This window comes from Podarcis erhardii, assembly GCF_964252035.2.
Source record: "Podarcis erhardii genome assembly, chromosome: Z".
Classification (NCBI taxonomy): Eukaryota; Metazoa; Chordata; class Lepidosauria; order Squamata; family Lacertidae; genus Podarcis; species Podarcis erhardii.
In genome coordinates this window covers 47,774,589-47,792,648 of record NC_138504.1, presented here as the reverse complement: position 1 = coordinate 47,792,648, position 18,060 = coordinate 47,774,589, and the positions used below count along the sequence as shown (strand labels likewise).

Genomic DNA, 18,060 nt, shown 5'->3' with positions numbered 1-18,060 from the left:
AAACTAGATGATGCAGCAGAACAGCAGACTCTGCGTAACCTAAAAGGGAGTGAAACCTGAGGGCAGGCTCACCAAGATGGTGTTTGGCTACCTTACTTCCAAGGCTTACCTTTGCCTTCGTTCAGGCTTTTAAGGAAAGGCTTCAGCTTTTTCTCATAGAGAATAGCTCCCTCCGTGTGACGCTGGCGTAGAACCATCCAGGTCTGCTCCAGACGTGAGATCTGAAAGCCAAGGGGGAAAGGGAAACATAAGGGGAGGGGCACTGAAGCAGAGCTATTTATTTATTAAATTTGTATACCTCCTTTCACCCAAAGATCATGGGGCAGCTCACAACATAATAGCACAAAACACATTGTGGGGGCTGCAGGTGAGCAACCTATGCCTGGAAGGGATACTGGATAAAACCTGGCCTGGCGTACTGAGAGGTTTGCTGGGGTGATTTATGGTGATTTGGGGTGTCTCTCTTGTTCCCTTGGGGTCCTTCTCATGGTTTCTCATGGTTTCTTTTTTTGAGCCAGTATGGTGTAGTGGTTAAGAGCGGTAGTCTCGTTATCTGGGGAACTGGGTTCGCGTCTCCGCTCCTCCACATGCAGCTGCTGGGTGACCCTGGGCCAGTCACACTTCTCTGAAGTCTCTCAGCCCCACTCACCTCACAGAGTGTTTGTTGTGGGGGAGGAAGGGAAAGGAGAATGTTAGCCGCTTTGAGATTCCTTAAAGGGAGTGAAAGGCGGGATATCAAATCCAAACTCTTCTTCTTCTTCTTCTTCTCAAAGGGGCTTTGGATATCATCTGGAAACGCAAATAAGCGTAACAGCCTGGAAACTCCACTTTCTTTATTTCTTTGTACAGTGGTGCCCCGCAAGACAAACGCCTCGCAAGACGGAAAACCCGCTAGACGAAAGGGTTTTCCGTTTTGGAGGCGCTTCGCAAAACGAATTTCCCTATGGGCTTGCTTCGCAAGACGAAAATGTCTTGCGAGTTCCTGCGGGGTTTTTTCCCTTTCCCCCTCCTTTTCCTAAGCCCTAAGCCGCTTATCAGCTGATCCGCTAAAAGCCGCTAAACCGCTAATAGCGCTAATCCGCTAAGCTGTCAATGGGCTTGCTTCGCAAGACGAAAAAACCGCTATATGAAGAGCCTCACGGAACGGATTCTTTTCGTCTTGTGAGGCACCACTGTACATCCACTGCAATTTCTGCCTGGGGCTCATGCTGAGCCAAAACTGCACATCTGTCCTGCTTCAGTTCTTCAGGCCTGACTATGGAAGCACTCAAAAAGCCAGTGAGGGTGTCTTGCACACCTGTTTAATGGAGCTTCTGGTAGTATCCAAAGCCCAAATTCCTTCTACAAGGATGCTGGTAGCCCAATTTGCTGATGGTCTGCAGGGGATTCCAGAGATCAGCAAAAATGCAAGCTGTGGGTAGGGGTAGGGCAGTGGCCAAAAAAAAGGCCACTTGCTTGTGCTCACACAAGTACCTGGGTCATTTCAAGGGCATCCATCACAGCAGCAAAACTGAACATGTTGCCCATGGTACTCTTCAGCTCAGCAGCCAGCTGGATGGTCTTGTGAAGAAGGGAGGCCCTCTCTTCCATGCTTCCTGTGCAGCCCAGAATATCTACAGCAATCATTATGGTCATGGTATGGAACCTAAGGAAGGAGAAGAGGGAAGGAAGAAAGTGAGGAAGCCAGCTGGAAACAAAGAAAGGGGTGTAGAAGAAGTGTTTCCAGATTTCTACTCCCCAGCCAGCAACTTGGGTATTCAGAACCTTTGGGCAATAGGTTTCTTAAGGGCCTTAAGGGCTAGATTTTTTTTAAAAGCAAAAGCTCAGAGTGCCAGAATGCTAAACTTTGCACCTAGTTTCACATTTCTTGCCCTTGAATCTCCACAGTGCTGCCTAAAAGGCAGCAGCCCTTATCTCTGCAGGAGAGACAGACATTGCAGGACTGTGCTTAGCAACGAGGGACCTGCCCACCCAGCCCAAAGCATCTCTTTTGTTTGCCTGCCCCTCAAACTCTACCTTTCCAACAAATCAAGCCGAAGTTGATGTCCGTGGGGCAGGGTGAGTAGCTCCATCCCTGAGCTCACTCCCATGAGCCTCTGCATCTCCTTGGTAACGCCCAGTATCCTAGCAACCTGCGACAAAGAGGGGAAAGTGGTTTGATTTCCATCCTTGGATGCAGAAGGGAATCTTCACAATGCAAAGGACTGATGATGATAATGATGATGATGATGATATTTTTAGTTACTTAAAAAGTCACTGAAGAAACAATTGTTGTTTGTTAGAATCTCTGCAGCCACAAATCATTGTTCTTAACTGATGCTATTTCAGCTTTATATCCCACTTTTCTGCATTTCTGCACGAACTAAAAATAATTTTGTAAAAAAGCAGCAGCAGTGGGCCTAACGCAGAGCCTTGACCCTCCCCTTCAAAATTCCTCGCACTAGCTGTGTTGAGCATACAGAATGGCTTGGACAGTGCTGGTTTTTCCCTTTCCCAGAGTCCTTCGTGCCTGTGTAACAGGCATTAATTAAACAGGTCACAGAGCTGGGTCTGTGTCCTCTGGAGCAAGGGGTGTCTCTGAGCAGGAGGAAGGCAAGATGGAGAAAGGCTGTCCTCCTGCAGGTTCCCTCACTCTGGCAGCTTCAGCTGCTGTGCAAAACATCTGGGGACGGGCTCAGCAAAATTCTCTTGTGACAGGCTGTCAGCTTCAGCCTGGGAAGAACAGATAAGCGTCTGTTCCGGACCAGCCAAGGACAGCCTTACTCCTGGGACAATTTTGGTAGGTCTGCTTCCCAAGCAAGTGAATAAACACTTGGCGCTGACAAGAGAGACGGGCATCACAGTGCAAACACTTAAAGCCCAGAGCGTGCCATCCTGTGTAATGAGACTTAAAATAAATTAGCAGCCATTAATTTTCCATGAACCTGTGATTGAATTACGGAGGGCCAGGGAAAATTGGGGTTCGGGGCACAAGCCCCTGGGGGCCCTTGGCATGGTGCTCTCTGGTATGCCCTCTCATAAGTTAGTGCCCCAACCACCACCAGACGACCCCCCTTCTATGCCAGGACCCCTTCCCAGCAGGATTGTCCAGTGGAGGTAATCCTTCTTTTGGCTCCAGGTGGTCACCACTTTAATTTCCTACAAGGTCCCAGGCATATCGTCACATCAAATCAATGTGGAATATAAGACTGGTGACCAACCTACATGTGCTTTCTCTGAATGTGCAGGTCAGCCCAGAGCTGATCACCCAAACAGAATTCAGAGTGTCCAAATGCAATGCGCTCTGTCTGGGGCTACCTTCGAAGGTGACCCGGAAACTACAACTAATCCAGAATGCGGCAGCTAGACTGGTGACTGGGAGCAGCCACCGAGACCACATAACACCGGTCTTGAAAGACCTACACTGGCTCCCAGTACGTTTCCGAGCACAATTCAAAGTGTTGCTGCTGACCTTTAAAGCCCTAAACACCCTCAGTCCAGTATATCTGATGGAGCGTCTCCACCTCCATCGTTCTGCCCGGACACTGAGGTCCAGTGCTGAAGGCCTTCTCAGTAGTGGCACTCGCCCTGTGGAACGCCCTCCCATCAGACGTCAAAGAGAAGAACAACTACCAGACTTTTAGAAGACATCTGAAGGCAGCCCTCTTTAGGGAAGCTTTTAATGTTTAACAAACTACTGTATTTTAATACTTTGTTGGAAGCTGCCCAGAGTGGCTGGGGAAACCCAACCAGATGGGTGGGGTTTAAATAATAAATTATTATTATTATTATTATTGCAATGCCACCAGCACAGCTGGTACTAACTGGCCCTATTCTGAACGAGAGGCAGCCCAAAGAGGCCACCAGCAACCCAAAATCCCATACCAGGCAATCCACTTGGGTGATATGTTTGGCCAGAGTCTTGGCGTCCACTTCTGCTAGGACTTCCTTGACCTTCTTGAGCACTGCCATCTCCAGGGGCTTGTTTTCCAGAGGGATAAGGAGTGACTGAAAGATAGCTGGGTTGAAGGAGGAGGTCCTTTCCACAACAGGGACAACAAAGCCCACACTGTTCAGATCCAGTCTCTTCCTGGGCCCCACCTCCACGTCAGAGCCATTCAGAGCAAGCCCTCTCTGGCCCTCGTCCCCTTTTAGCCTCTCGACGTAGCTCTTGGCTGGCATCTGTTTGCCCTCTGCAGTTGGCCTGTCCCACTGAACTGGGGAAGGAGGATGGAGCTGGCAGTAATGTCCTGTGTCCGGATCGCTATAGCTGCTGACCGAGGGAGAAGGAGAGGCCCTTGAGTAGCCATGGGAAGGGGTCGAGTGGGGGCTGTCGGACTGATCAGCCTTGCTACCATTTCCTTGGCACAGCTGTGGTTCACTGGAGCGTCTTATGACGGGGGATGACGGGGTTATGCCACTGCCCGCTTGGCCAGTCTGTGGTTTTAGCCGAGTAACTGCAAAGAGAGGTAGAGAAAGGGGTTTTTTTTATTGTAAGAGTGGACACAGGCAGCAAAACAAGTATTTGGTTTGCAATGGTAATGTGTTATGAGGTCCACACAATCATCTGGGTGTGCCCATGTTGCCGCTTTATAACAATTTCATCAAAAATCTGAACATCCAATTCACTCAAAAATGGTGCCAAACTGTTGCAAATTCTCCCCTGAAAGCTTTGATGGTGGAAACCGAAGGGTTTTTATCATACACCAAGAAATCAGCCCTCGACTACTTAACCTGCGGAAAAAGCATTGTGAAGTGTGGGATAATAATTACTTAACACAGCATAGTATAACCCCCAACCCCCAAAATCAAATTAGAATGAACGCTCAATAGTTGACATCATATGACCTCCCTGCAAGTTTTGTGCAGACAAATTATCATTTATTTCTATGCTGCGTTTCCAAAGCTAAAACTATGCTCAATGCCGTTTCCAACATAACTATAAACATAACAAAAAGTAGCCATAAACAATAAACAAAGCAACAGAAAGTACACAGCCAAACTGAACAATTTCCACATAAATCAAAAGATCCACAATAAAGATAAAAATTAACAGCACCAACAGCAGCAACCTCTGCCAAAAAAGTCCCCTAAACAATTACGCAGCCCATTTATGTAGGAGGACTTAATAAAAGATAATCTGGAAAGGACCAGAAAGTTTGGGACTAAAGACCAGGACAAAAATGCTTTATAAAGAGCAGGGAGAAGTTCTCACATGCCATTGTGATTACTCTTTATTATACGTTGAATATTTCTCTCACCCTCTCCATTTTATTTTTATTTGCTTTTTGAAAACCGTTCCTACCTGTGCTGTAGGCTGCAGTTGCAGGGCTCTCAGAGATGGGAGACATTGAAGAGTGGAGGTCTTGGATTTGATCCACACTGACCGCACAATTCCGGATGATGTCTCGGTGATGTGGCAAGGAGACGCTAGGCAAAGGATAAAAGAAGGTGTTGGCACAAAATCCTCCCAAGAGGACCAAGCAGGGCCAGACTAAGGGGCCAGACCCATGGAATAAGTGGGCATTGTTGCTTTGATTAAGGCAAAAAGTGCAGCGGCTAGGGACTCTTGCCTGTTTGTAGAAAAGCACAATGCCCACATCAAGTGGACCTGCTTTATCTTCCCTCAATCTTAGTCGCCTCACTTTGCCAATGACATGGGCCTGTTCTGTTTGTGTGGTGCCCTAGTCTGGGTCCAGGATGCTAAGGTCTCCATCAGCTGGGACACTTTTTCTGTATGAGATGTGTGGTGGCATCACCCAGCCACAGTCCTCATCATGGAGGATGGATTACCAAATTGCATAAGCCAGCAAGGGAGTCGGTTCTAAGTGAAGGCCACAGTACCGTAAAAGTAAAGTATTATTCAAAAGCAGGAGTTCTATTTCACACAGGGGGACTTACGAGCCCCGGGGATATACAGAAGATGCTTCAGTTTCTTCAGACCCAGAGCAGCAAACCTCTTCCTATTGAGAAGCTTGGTTCAGCTGGAACTCCACACAAACCTCAGAACCGTGGGTGGTATTCAACTAGGTTCCACTCAGAGCAGACCTACTGAAATTCAATGGACCTAACTTAGTTCTGCTCATTCATTTCAAAGAGTCTACACACAGCTGAATGCTGCCCTTTGTTTACTTTGCACATAGCCAAACAAATGAGTGTGGTGCCATTGCCAAGGAACCAGAGGAAGCTATAGTGGTTTTAATAGGACCTTCACCATAGTTTCATGTCTTCCCACCTACCCACAATGTGAACAATGATGAGTATAATAAGCCTAATGAGTCCCCAGAAACTTTTGTTATACCGGTACCTAATGCAAGTGTATCTGATATTTTATTATTTTTATTGATTTCTATTTTGTTTGTTGTTATTTTACTATATATGAGGTTTTAACGTTTCATGATTGCAAGCTGCTCTGGGATTACCTTCTGGCTGGAAATAGTTTATATAAATAAATAATAAGCAAGTGAAGATACCTCTATTCAGCTGTTAATTAATTCTGAGAAAGAAATTAAGAGGCTTCCCCTAACAAGCATCTTCCCCTGGTAGTTAAGTCTAAGGACTTATCCACACTTACCTTTTGCAATGCTTTTTCCAGGTACAGGTCCACACTTTAACGCTCTGTATAAGAGCATTGTTGTTGCCTTGAAGTATTTCCCACGAAAACCTACTCTTCAGCACTCAATCGGAGCAAACACCAATTTGGGTTTTCTGCAGGTTGCCATTTGCTCCGATTCAGCTTTAAAGAGCAGGTTTTTGTTCAGAAAGCTCTGGAGCGAAAAGAAAAATGGGGAGGTTGCGTTGGTCACAGAGCTTTAAAGTGTGGACCGTGCCTGGAAATAAGCAGAGGAAAGGTAAGTGTGGAAAAGCCCTCACTTGGGAAATTTCCAGGGAAATGCCTCCATCTTTTCCCCATGAGGGGCACCTCAGTCACCTAGCTGTGGGTTCTGATTCCCCCACACCTTCGTCTGACCTCCCCACTCCTCTGTTACAGGAAATGTGAACTGATTTGTAGGACTCAGAGCTAGAACTCATTAGAATTCAGGAGGTAGGGATATAAATTTAATGAACAATCTATATATCTGACCTCATCTTTGCTTGATTCTGAACCCTTTTCCTGGATGTTTCTAGCCTTGGCTGCTCTCCAATATATCCAGGCACTGTCCTCCTACGAGCCCATGCTTGCCTATGCCAGCAACTCAGGATATTGCTTCTTTTTGCCTTCCCTTCCTCAGGACAGGTAATTAACAGAGTCTCTCTCCACTTTCCTCTCCCTCCCTGTCTGAACCTTCATGTTGACCCCAATGCCTGGTGCACTGCGGTCCATAATGCAACTCTGTCCAGTTCCCAAGACACACTCCATTAGGAGCAATTTCCTAGCCCCCTGCCCCCAATAGGAACCATTTCAGTTTATGGCCCAGGCAATGTGGGCCTGGGTACTTGATGGGATTTGCAATTGCGAAATCTCTTGCTATTTTATATTTCTGTACTTGCAGTTCAAGCCGCAAAGCCATTTCACTCACTGCCTGCAAATGAAATTATATTCATTTATATTGGTAATTTGTTGGTTCTTCCCAGTTCCCACAAATGAGAAAAGCAATACTGGCATTTCTTACATAACTGTGCCTGTTGCAGTAACCTCAATTCCATGCAGTTGTCTCCAGAAAAGAACCCTGAAGTTGTATGTCTATGAGCAGGTGTTAAAGGATACAAGCTCATGATCACTGTCTCCCTTGGAGCCAGAGGGTTGTGGCTAACTAAGTTCTACTCAGAACAGACCAATTAAAACTAAGGGGCCTAAGTTACCCACATGCATCATTTTCTATATGTCTCCTCTGAGGTTGAATGCAACCCAGAGCAGAGAAGACAACGCCAACTAGAGGGGCTGAGAGAAATAGGTACAGCCGCTGAGACAACAGAGGCAGTCCACCACTGAGAGTGGAGTCCACAGTAGAAATTGCACAAGAGCAAAGGTGGTTCTCTAACACTCATAGCTGGTCTCCCTTAACATAGAAAGCTGGATCCACAAGGGCGCTCTGCAACAACCTGTTGCAGTACGCAATGTTTTTGGTCAGGGTGCCATCCAGCCAACCACACCCTCTTGAGGATGCTCCATTCCATTTCCTCTCCCGCTGGCTTTCTGCCTACCCTGCCCTGCAACAGTTAGCATTCCATGCCTATGAACTTGCTCAGACCTCACTGGTCTGTGTTTGGCAGTCCCCTCCCTAGGACTCCCTTTGCCACCTCCTTTTGTCTTTCTATAACTCTTGGGAGTTCCCCCAAGCCTGCTGATGCTGTCTCATTGTATGTGGACGGTGCCATTCTGGCTACATGTAGACTGGCTGTTGGAGAACAAGTTTGCTATTGTATAGGCTTACCTGGTTGGGCACCCATCACCCCTTGTGATCTTGTCAGCCGTCAATCCGTCAGTCATGGTAATGCTCCTCCGTTTGATGTGCCCCCCTTTCTGGCTGGAGTGGCTGTGCGAGCCACTGTGCTTCCCATTGGCAAGTCCATAGCTGGCCTCCAAGTAGCGCAACGGGAAAGTGCGGTTGATGGGGCAGTAGAAGATGGCCCCGCTTTGCTCAGAGATTGGCTTGCGGTTGCCCACGTAGAAGCGCACCAAGGCTGGCACATTGTCAAAGCTCTCCTGCTCGAAGAGGTACTGGATGTGAGTGCGGCCTTCGCTGGACTTCACCATCACCTTGTTGATCTTGAAGTGGAGGGGCTCATTCCGCCAACGGCACGTCAGCACATAATCCCCAAGGCTGGTGAGTGAGTCGCGGATCAGGAAGTCCCCGTTTCTCTGAATCAGGCTCTCAGACACCTGAAAGACCAGATGGAAGGTTTGTTTAAGAAAAAATTGCAGTGCCCTGAAAGAAAGTGGGAGGCCCTTTGTTTGCTCAGATGAATGGCTTTTTAAAAAAACAACAGCTTCTCGTCTTGGAACGAGAGCAGGATTCCATTCTGAAGGTGAGTTGGGAAGAACTGTGCCTCTGATCACGTGCAGAGAACACTGTCCTCTCACCACTAACTAAAGTTCAGGAACACAGATTCCCAGGGTACCATGTTTGGACTAATGATGGGTCCTTGGTCTCAAAAGGCTGAGAACTATTGGGCTAAAGGGTGGAGAAACTTGAGCCTTTGGAGCAGGGGTGAGGGATTCCCCAATGGCATGATCATTCTCATATATCCCACATTAGTCCCATCTATTGGGAGTGCTGCCCTCTTCCAAACACAATTATACTGTTAACTGAAAGTCCTATCTTTTTACAGCAAGAGTCTCAGATTAGTGATGCTAAGCCTGAAGAACAACGAAAGCAGTCTTGTTTCCTATAACTGGCTGTTTATTTAATCTCTCTTGGATTCGTATCTTGTCCAATCTTAGAGTCAGGATCCTAATTTTCCCTGTTGGAGAGTGAGCACACAGTGTGCTTGTAAATTCCCAGGTGTGCTCCACCTGTAGGGTGGGCGTTTCCATTGCTCCCAATAATTCCTGCAGCGCTGTGGTTGCTCTGTGGGCAACAGCACATCTGCGGCATCTGGTTTACAGCCTTTTCCACTCTAAGGGGGTGATATCTCCCCACAAATGTTTGGGAGAAGGGAACCTGCGAGCCTCAAATTGTTGGGACTACAACTCCCATTGTCCCTCATTGGGCTGATGGGAGATGCATGCCAACAACTACTGGAAGGCCACAGGTTCTCTGGATGTTTTGCATCAAGCAGGGGATTTGAGTAAATGGTCTACCAGATCTACTCCACGAGTCACAGCCATAGCAACAACCCTGCTGTGGAGGCCAGGTTCCCACAGGTCAGTGGGAACGAGACACTCCTGCCAAAGGGTGAAGCTTGCTTGTGAACAAAGCAAGGGTACAGTTGGGGAATCCCATGTATAAAGGAAGGAGCTTTGTGACACTCCTGCTCCAAACCAAGGAGGATGAGGAGACCCAGGCAGCCATGATAGCATCCAGCTAAAGTCAAGGGGGCTCATAGACCACCCCACACCCTTCTTCACTGTTGCACAGACACAGCTCACGGACACACAGGGCTTCCTCTAGCCAGAGATCTTCCAGCTGCCCCTCACCTCTCGGGGGATACGCCCATGATACCAGGCGTGGCTGCGGAGGTCCGTGCTGCTGAGTTTGAGCTCCTCTTCCAACTCTTTGTGAAGCTTCTCTGGTGATGAGTCAAGGATATATTTCTCCTTGGAGAACTGGGGGAAGAGAAAGAGAGAGAAAGAGCCTTAAATGAGGTGCCACCAAGTCAGCCTTCAGTGGTGGACACAACCAGTATGCCAGAGCCAAGCTGTGCCACGTGTTATCCTGACACTGGGTGGTAGGTAATAAAATCAACGACAACAATAAAAAAAAATAAATCAGAATACTACAATATCCAAAGAAAGGCAGTATTTACTGAAGCGGACATATCTGAACCATTTCAATTCTGAATGTCCTGGGATGCACGAGTGGACAAGTAGTTTTTAAGCAAGCACTCAGAGCATAGCACAGTGAGCACATGGTGTATTTCTGAAGAGAGGCTGTTCCCTATGGCAGATGTCACTACCAAAAAGACCCTCCTCTCTTCTGAGTAGTGGAAAGAGGGAGCCTTTATGGCTGAGGCACCACTGGGACACTGACTCTCTTTAATCAGCTGCTTCATCTGTCAAGTGATCCAATATCTGAATGATCCCCTGAATCTCTAATCAGTGTTGTTTACACGCGAGAGGAGAACAGTAGAGGCAAGAAAGCAATTCATCCAATTGCCCAGGAGACCAAGTCACAGTCCCGCCCACTCACATCCCCATAAAACTTTGACAAATGATGTAAAAATGAATTGGAATTCCACAAGAAGTTACCTCTCTCCTAACACCAGAACTCGTGGGCATCCAATGAAGCTAAATGTTGGAATATTTAGAAAAGCGCTTTTTTCATGCAGCACAGAGTCAAACTAGGGAAGTCGCTCCCCCGGGAGGCAATGGTGGCCATCAACTTGGATGGCATTAAATGAGAATTGGGCAAATTCACAGAGGACAGGGCTATCAATGACTAACAGCCATAGGCAGCAATGCTTCTGAATCCCAGTTGCTGTAAGAGAGGAGAGGTTCTGCTTCTGCATCTGGTTGGCCATTGTGAGAACACAATGCTGGACCTGATGGGCTATTAGCCTCATCCAACAGGCTTCTCCTTATGTTCTTCTGTCTCTCTCATGTAATAATAATAATAAACTTTTTATTTATACTCCGCCCTGCCCAGCCAGAACCGGGCTCAGGGCAGCTAACACCGAAAAAATTACAATAAAACATAATAGAAAAAGAAGGAAAAAACCAGTTAATTAAAATATGGGTTAAAATACAATTTAAAATGCAGCCTCATTTTAGTAGTAACCCATAATTCAAAACCATGAGGGGAAGGAAACATAAGGGTCAGACTGAGTCCAAACCAAAGACCAGGCGGAACAGCTCTGTCTTGCAGGCCCTGTGGAAAGATGTCAAGTCCCGCAGGACCCTAGTCTCTTGTGACAGAGCGTTCCACCAAGTCAGGCCCAGTACTGAAAAGGCCCTGGCCCTAGTTGAAACCAATCTAACCTCCTTGAGGCTTGGGACCTCCAAAGTGTTGTTATTTGTGGACCTTAAAGTCCTCCGTGGGGCATACCAGGAGAGGCGGTCCCGTAGGTACATGGGTCCTAGGCCGCATAGGGCTTTAAAGGTCAAAACCAGCACCTTAAACCTGACCCTGGAGTCCACCGGGACCCAGTGCAGCTGGTAAGCACTGGATGAATGTGATCCCGCGGCAAGGACCCTGTAAGGAGCCTCACCGCGGCATTCTGCACCCGCTGGAGTTTCTGGGTCAGCTTCAAGGGCAGCCCCGCATTGAGCGAGTTACAATAATCAAGCCTGGAGGTGACCGTCGCATGGATCACTGTGGCCAGAGAAAGGTAAGGGGCCAACTGCTTGATACGGCGGAGATGGAAAAATGCCACCTTTGCTGTGGCTGCAACCTGCGCCGCCATGGAAAGGGAGGAGTCGAAGGTTACACCCAAGCTCTTGACAGAAGGCGCTGGCCCCCCAACCCCATGTCCCGACCCAGCCAGAGGACCTCTGTCTTCGAAAGATTTAACTTCAACCAGCTCCCATGCAGCCATAGCTTCCAAGCATCTGGTCAGTGTGTCCGGGGCCGAGTCAGGGTGGCCATCCATCATCAGATAAAGTTGGGTGTCATCAGCATATTGATATATATGGTAAGGGTGGGGAAAGAAGCTGTAATGTAGGCCCTTACTTACAATGTTTATGACTACCAGTTCTGGGATGATTTCCCAGCTCCCTGGAGTGCTTGTAGCAAGGCTTGTAGCAATGGTTTTTAAAAAATGAATAAAACGTGCAAGCGAAATGAAGGGCCGAAGCTTGCCTGAAGGAGGGGTGGTGATCCAGGATGGCAAAGCCTCCTGTGCTGGCAAAGCCTCTTTATCGGCAGGCGTCCTGACCCTGGTTAACCAGCCACTGGGAGTGATGCCTCAGTCACTCACACGTGGCTGCTGCTGCCGGCATTGCCACTGGCTGGGAACCAGGCCAAGTGTAAACAGAATCGTCAGCTAACATGAGCTGTGAAGTGGTTTCTCCTGTGAAAGGCCTGTCGGCAGAGAAGAGTCAGTTGACAGATCAGCTTGACTAGCCAACTCTGAGGCGATGCACCTTGATTGGTGTGCTTGAGTGCACAAAGGACCCAGTGGTGGAGTCAGGTAATTTTAGACTTAGGTGGGGAGCACCTTCTTTAGAGGGAAATGTGTATTATTTCGCAGCCTGCTGCATTTCTCTACTCATCCCCCTCCAGTTCTGCTGATTGTGACCCTCGCCTCTGCCCCAAAGTCAGTCCCTGCTTGCACTACTGATGGGAAGACCAGGAACCTCAGGCATGCCTCTTGCCTTCCCCTCGCCCTACTCATTGTCCCAAGAGGGACATTTGCATTAAGCTACCCTTTGGGGAAAGAATCTTCCTTCTGCCTCTCCCATCACAGCAACCAAACACACAGTGCCTGACATTAGGTTATTTCAGTCGGCCTGAAGATTTTCAGCAGGCTAGGGAATGGGTGATGCAAGCTCAGCAAAAGTCATTCAATGGGGTGGCAGGGAGAGTTGGAAACAAAGATCTCGTCAGCGGAAGGGCTCAGGTGGCTGCCACAGAGTCTTCTGCCCTGTTCAACCAAGCAGCAGGTGGTTCTCCCCACCCCTGCTTTCCTGATCTCCTCTCTCATTAGGCAACTCAGTTCAGCAAAGCCACTACCACTTGTAAAGAAACCATGCTGGTTTTGCAGCACTGGGAGAGTGGGGCAACTTAACATGCCTTTGGTTCAAATTAATGGGAAGCAGAAGCCTGTTCTAACCACAACACTCCCATAAGTAACACCCATTTGGACATACCTAAAGCAAGAGTATGGAAGTGAGAGCTGGACCATAAAGAAGGCTGATCACCGAAGAAATGATGCTTTTTAATTCTGGTGCTGGAGGAGACTCTTGAGAGTCCCATGGACTGCAAGAAGATCAAACCTATCCATTCTAAAGGAAATCAGCCCTGAGTGCTCACTGGAAGGACAGATCATGAAGCTGAGGCTCATGAGAAGAAGCTGAGGCTCATGAGAAGAGAAGACTCCCTGGAAAAGACCCTGATGCTGGGAAAGATGGAGGGCACAAGGAGAAGGGGACGACAGAGGACGAGATGGTGGGACAGTGTTCTCGAAGGTGCCAGCATGAGTTTGACCAAACTGCAGGAGGCAGTGGAAGACAGGAGTGCCTGGCGTGCTCTGGTCCATGGGGTCACAAAGAGTCGGACACGACTAAACAACAACAACAACAAAGCACCTCTTATTGGGGTAAATGAAAACACCGCGAGCAGGTTTTTGAACAAAGGTCTTCTTCAGGCTGGGTTGTTATGCAATAAAATGGGGCATAGGACGTGAGAAAAAGACATTGCTCCAGTCTGCAGTCAGTAAGATGAAGTGCAGGAAGGTGTTGACTTCAGCATGGAATTCAGTGGGACTTACTTCTGAGTAGACATGGTTGGAATTGCAGGCGAAAGGTTGCTTGTATCTAACGTTAGCCACATTCTGAGCAGACCCATGAACTCAATGGCATGGCTAAGCTAGGTATATTAATCCCAATCGGCACAATCAACAGTATTATTAACAATGAATTAATTCCTTATGCCTCATTTATGCACCAACTATTGTATTAAGGTAGCAGAATACCCTGACCATTATCTGTATAACAGGTAGATAAAACTCTGTTTTATCTCCATTTCCCCTCAAATATGTGGCTGTGTGAATATTTCAGCTGCCTCTAGGACAGGCATCCCCAAACTCGGCCCTCCAGCTGTTTTGGGACTACAGTTCCCATCATCCCTGTCCACCGGTCCTGTTAGTTAGGGATGATGGGAGTTGTAGTCCCAAAACAGCTGGAGGGCTGAGTATGGGGATGTCTGCTCTAGGACATCTGGAAAGAGGAGATACTACAATATTAAGATACAGCACTACCAATTCCTTTCACGGAAAATGTCCTCAACATTTTCCAAAGGACTCCTGCTTGCAATGTGCTTTAAAGATAGAAGATTAAGGCTCAAAGGCAGTGGCTTTATCAATGGCAAAAGGAAAAAGAAAGAATTTGTGGCTGAGTTTAAGCCAGCTCCGAACCACACTTTGTTTCCTGATCATGCCCTCAACATTGCCTCCAATGCGAAAGACCTGGTATTCAGTGGGACATCATTTCCTACCTGCCACACCCACCACGGCCCTTTTCCTGGTGGCCCTGAACATTGACAACAAAATGGCCAACATCCCTCCCCACCCTCAGTCTGGCCCCGTGCTTAATTTTCAAGGAACTTTATACCTTCCATACAGAACTGACGGGATCCAAACTTTGGTGAACGAGCCCTGGAGATTCTGCCAGGCTCTGTCCCAAATCACTACAGCGCAGATGGGATTAAGGTGCCAGGCCTGGACTAATCGCGCCTGATCTAGCCTACCTATTAGTTTTCCTTGTTCTTTGCCCTCCAAATCCTTAGCTCCCTGTAGGGATTTAATGAAAGCTCCTCTCTCTCTCTCTCTCTCTCTCTCTCTCTCTCTCTCTCTCTCTCTCTCTCTCTGTGTGTGTGTATTAGCAAGGTTGCCCCTTTCCAACACAGATAAGCTAAGACGACCGTATTCTACAGAGGGGTGTAGGGATGTGTGTGTGTGTGAGTGAGTGAGTGAGAGAGAGAGAGAGAGAGAACAATAACCAACAAGAAGCAGCTGGCAAATCTGAACTGAAATAATGCGCTAGTAGGAAACTGCTAGTCCTTCCACCCCCCCCCCTCACCACCCATGCAGTCCCAAAATATTTCTGACAGATTGTGCAGAGAGGCATAAACAAACCCCACAAAGGGTTAGCCCTGCTGCATGTCATGCCGGCTGGTTTAATGAATAATAATGACAGATTTAAAAAGGGAATCTTCTGCATAAAGATGAGCTTTCTGCTAATGCCCCATTTCGCTAATGCCCTTGTGCACCTGAGCCTTAAACATACAATCCCACCCTCCCCATTTCCCCTGCTCTCCTCCCCATCGCTGGTTTCCTCTCCCTGGAGGAGAGGCGAGGCAATGATGTAATGTCTCAGCATCGCTGAATCAGGGACTCTGGTGGGTGAGAAGTAGCATGGCGATGCTCTGGGCAGGTGTGGCAGAATGAAGGAGAAGCTCATTAGCAGAGCACCTGCCTTGCGTGCAGAAGGCCCCAGGTTCCATCACCAGCATCTCCAGGAGGGGCTGGGAGGGACCCCGCCTGAAACCTTGGAAGGTAGCCGCTAGTCTGTGTGGACAATACAGTGGTACCTCGGGTTAAGAACAGTGGTACCTTGGGTTACATACGCTTCAGGTTACACACTCCGCTAACCCAGAAATAGTGCTTCAGGTTAAGAACTTTGCTTCAGGATAAGAACAGAAATCGGGCTCTGGTGGCGCGGCAGCAGGAGGCGCCATTAGCTAAAGTGGTGCTTCAGGTTAAGAACAGTTTCAGGTTAAGAACGGACCTCTGGAATGAATTAAGTACTTAACCCGAGGTACCACTGTACTTAATTCGTTCCAGAGGTCCGTTCTTAACCTGAAACTGTTCTTAACCTGAAGCACCACTTTAGCTAATGGCGCCTCCTGCTGCCACCACGCCGCCACCGCACAATTTCTGTTCTCATCCTGAAGCAAAGTTCTTAACCTGAAGCACTATTTCTGGGTTAGTGGAGTCTGTAACCTGAAGCGTATGTAACCTGAAGCGTATGTAACCTGAAGCGTATGTAACCTGAGGTACCACTGTACTGAGTGAGCGTGATCAAGGGGTCTGCATCAGTATAAGGCAGCTTCCCATGTCCTTTGCAGAGATGTTTTCAGGTCTTCTAACACCTTCCAGATGCTAGGATCCCCGTATTAAGAATGCTGGACTAGGTGAGACCTTGACTCAGCAGCAGATTTCTCCTACACTTAAACGCAAGGATCACTAAAACTGGACAGCCTTTCGCTTTGTTGAATTTAAGACAGACTGACACCTGGGATTCGGGGGTTAAAAGAAGTAAATCACGCTGGGCTAAAATGAAAATAAAGTAGCCACATACCTTACAAGGTTGATTGGTTTGTTGTTCAATTGATTTTCTATACTACCGTATCACAAAGTGCTTTTGCCAGCTTTCAAAAATAGCATCCAGAACACATTAAAACACTCAATAAAACCAGTGCACGACAGAGAGTAAAAAGTGTTAAGAGCAGTTATGAAAGCCTAAGCATAATTTTGTATAGCAGCTAACCCTAAAAACCCAGCCTTAAAAATATTAATAATTAATAGTGAGGAGTCTCTCCTAAGAGCTCCTCCGGTGGGTCTCGCTGGGAATCAAAGAATCATAGAACTGTAGAGTTGGAAGGGACCCAAGCAAAAATCTCAACTAGATCATACATGACAGGTGGCCATGTGACCTCTGCTTTAAAACCTCCATGGAAGGGGAGACCACCACCTTTTGTGGGACTCCGTTCCACTGCCAAGCAGCTCTTATCATCAGAAAGCTCTTCCTGATGTTTAGTCTGAATCTCCCTCCTTGTAACTGGAATCCATTGGTCCTACCCTCAGGAGCTAGAGAAGACAAGCTTGCTCTATCCTCCATGTAACAGCCCTTTAGATATTTAAAGATGGATATCATATCTCCTCTCCTCTTTTCCAAGCTAAAAATACTCAACTCCCTCCACTGTTCCTTGTGAGGCTTGGTTTCCAGACCTTTGATCGTCTTGGTCCCCTTCCTCTGTACACCTTCCAGCTTGTCAATAACCTTCTTAAGTTGAGGTGCCCAGAACTGGACACAGATATATTGCAATGTGTAGCTGGTGATATATCATGGTGCATTCCCTAGCCCTACTTTTCATGTGTACAGCTAATAAGCCAGGTGTCTCCAAACATATATTTCTGCAGCTGGAAGGATACTCTGTAATAGGTTTGGGTCTGGCAGTCTCTCCACTGAGCTAAATTCTCAGGGACTCTAAAGCAAGCCGTCCCCCCCCCCCGCCCATTTTAAGTGATAAGAGCGCTTAACAGAATGGGGTGGGGATTTGCCTCAGAGATGCATCCTGAAAATCAGAACTGGATACTGGGGCCTCTGCAAGGTGCACATAACTCTGGTTCATTGTTCACCCTTCACCCCCTCCCACCCCAACGTCCTCCAGTGTGCTTGAACCCTTATTAAAAATAAATAGTAACCCCAGGTCCCGCTCTCTTCCCCTTCGGCACTCCCAGGGGGTGTCTAGGCCAGAGCAGATGCTGTCACCATGGCAACCCCCATGGTGACCATGGGCCACTGATGCTGTCACCATGGCGACTGCTGCTGCAGCCCCATATTTCCTCTACTACAACTTCCTCCCCTGGAACAAACACTCCAAAGGAAGGTGGAGGGAGGACCCCTTCAAGGCTAACTTTTCTCTGTGGTTATGAGAATTGCGGGGTGGGGGGAAGGAATCATTTTGGGCCTAGATTGTCCAGACCTGCCCATTCAGGCAGCATTGGGGAGAGGATGGAGTTTTGTGTAGGGAGAGG

At 47.8% G+C, this 18,060-nt stretch overlaps 1 protein-coding gene across 3 annotated transcripts in view; it reads right to left on the bottom strand.

Annotated features, from left to right (window-relative positions):
• The window catches only part of SH2D3C (SH2 domain containing 3C), a 78,564-nt gene that overhangs the window by 4,267 nt on the left and 56,237 nt on the right, over positions 1–18,060 (bottom strand). For all 3 annotated transcript variants that reach the window (XM_081847490.1, XM_081847491.1, XM_081847492.1), the window contains 7 exons: positions 10,061–10,189; positions 8,355–8,803; positions 5,285–5,409; positions 3,865–4,436; positions 2,017–2,132; positions 1,474–1,645; positions 110–221 (listed from right to left, as the gene is read on the bottom strand). In XM_081847490.1, coding sequence (XP_081703616.1) covers positions 110–221; positions 1,474–1,645; positions 2,017–2,132; positions 3,865–4,436; positions 5,285–5,409; positions 8,355–8,803; positions 10,061–10,189 — 1,675 coding nt within the window. The remainder of the gene's footprint in view (positions 1–109; positions 222–1,473; positions 1,646–2,016; positions 2,133–3,864; positions 4,437–5,284; positions 5,410–8,354; positions 8,804–10,060; positions 10,190–18,060) is intronic.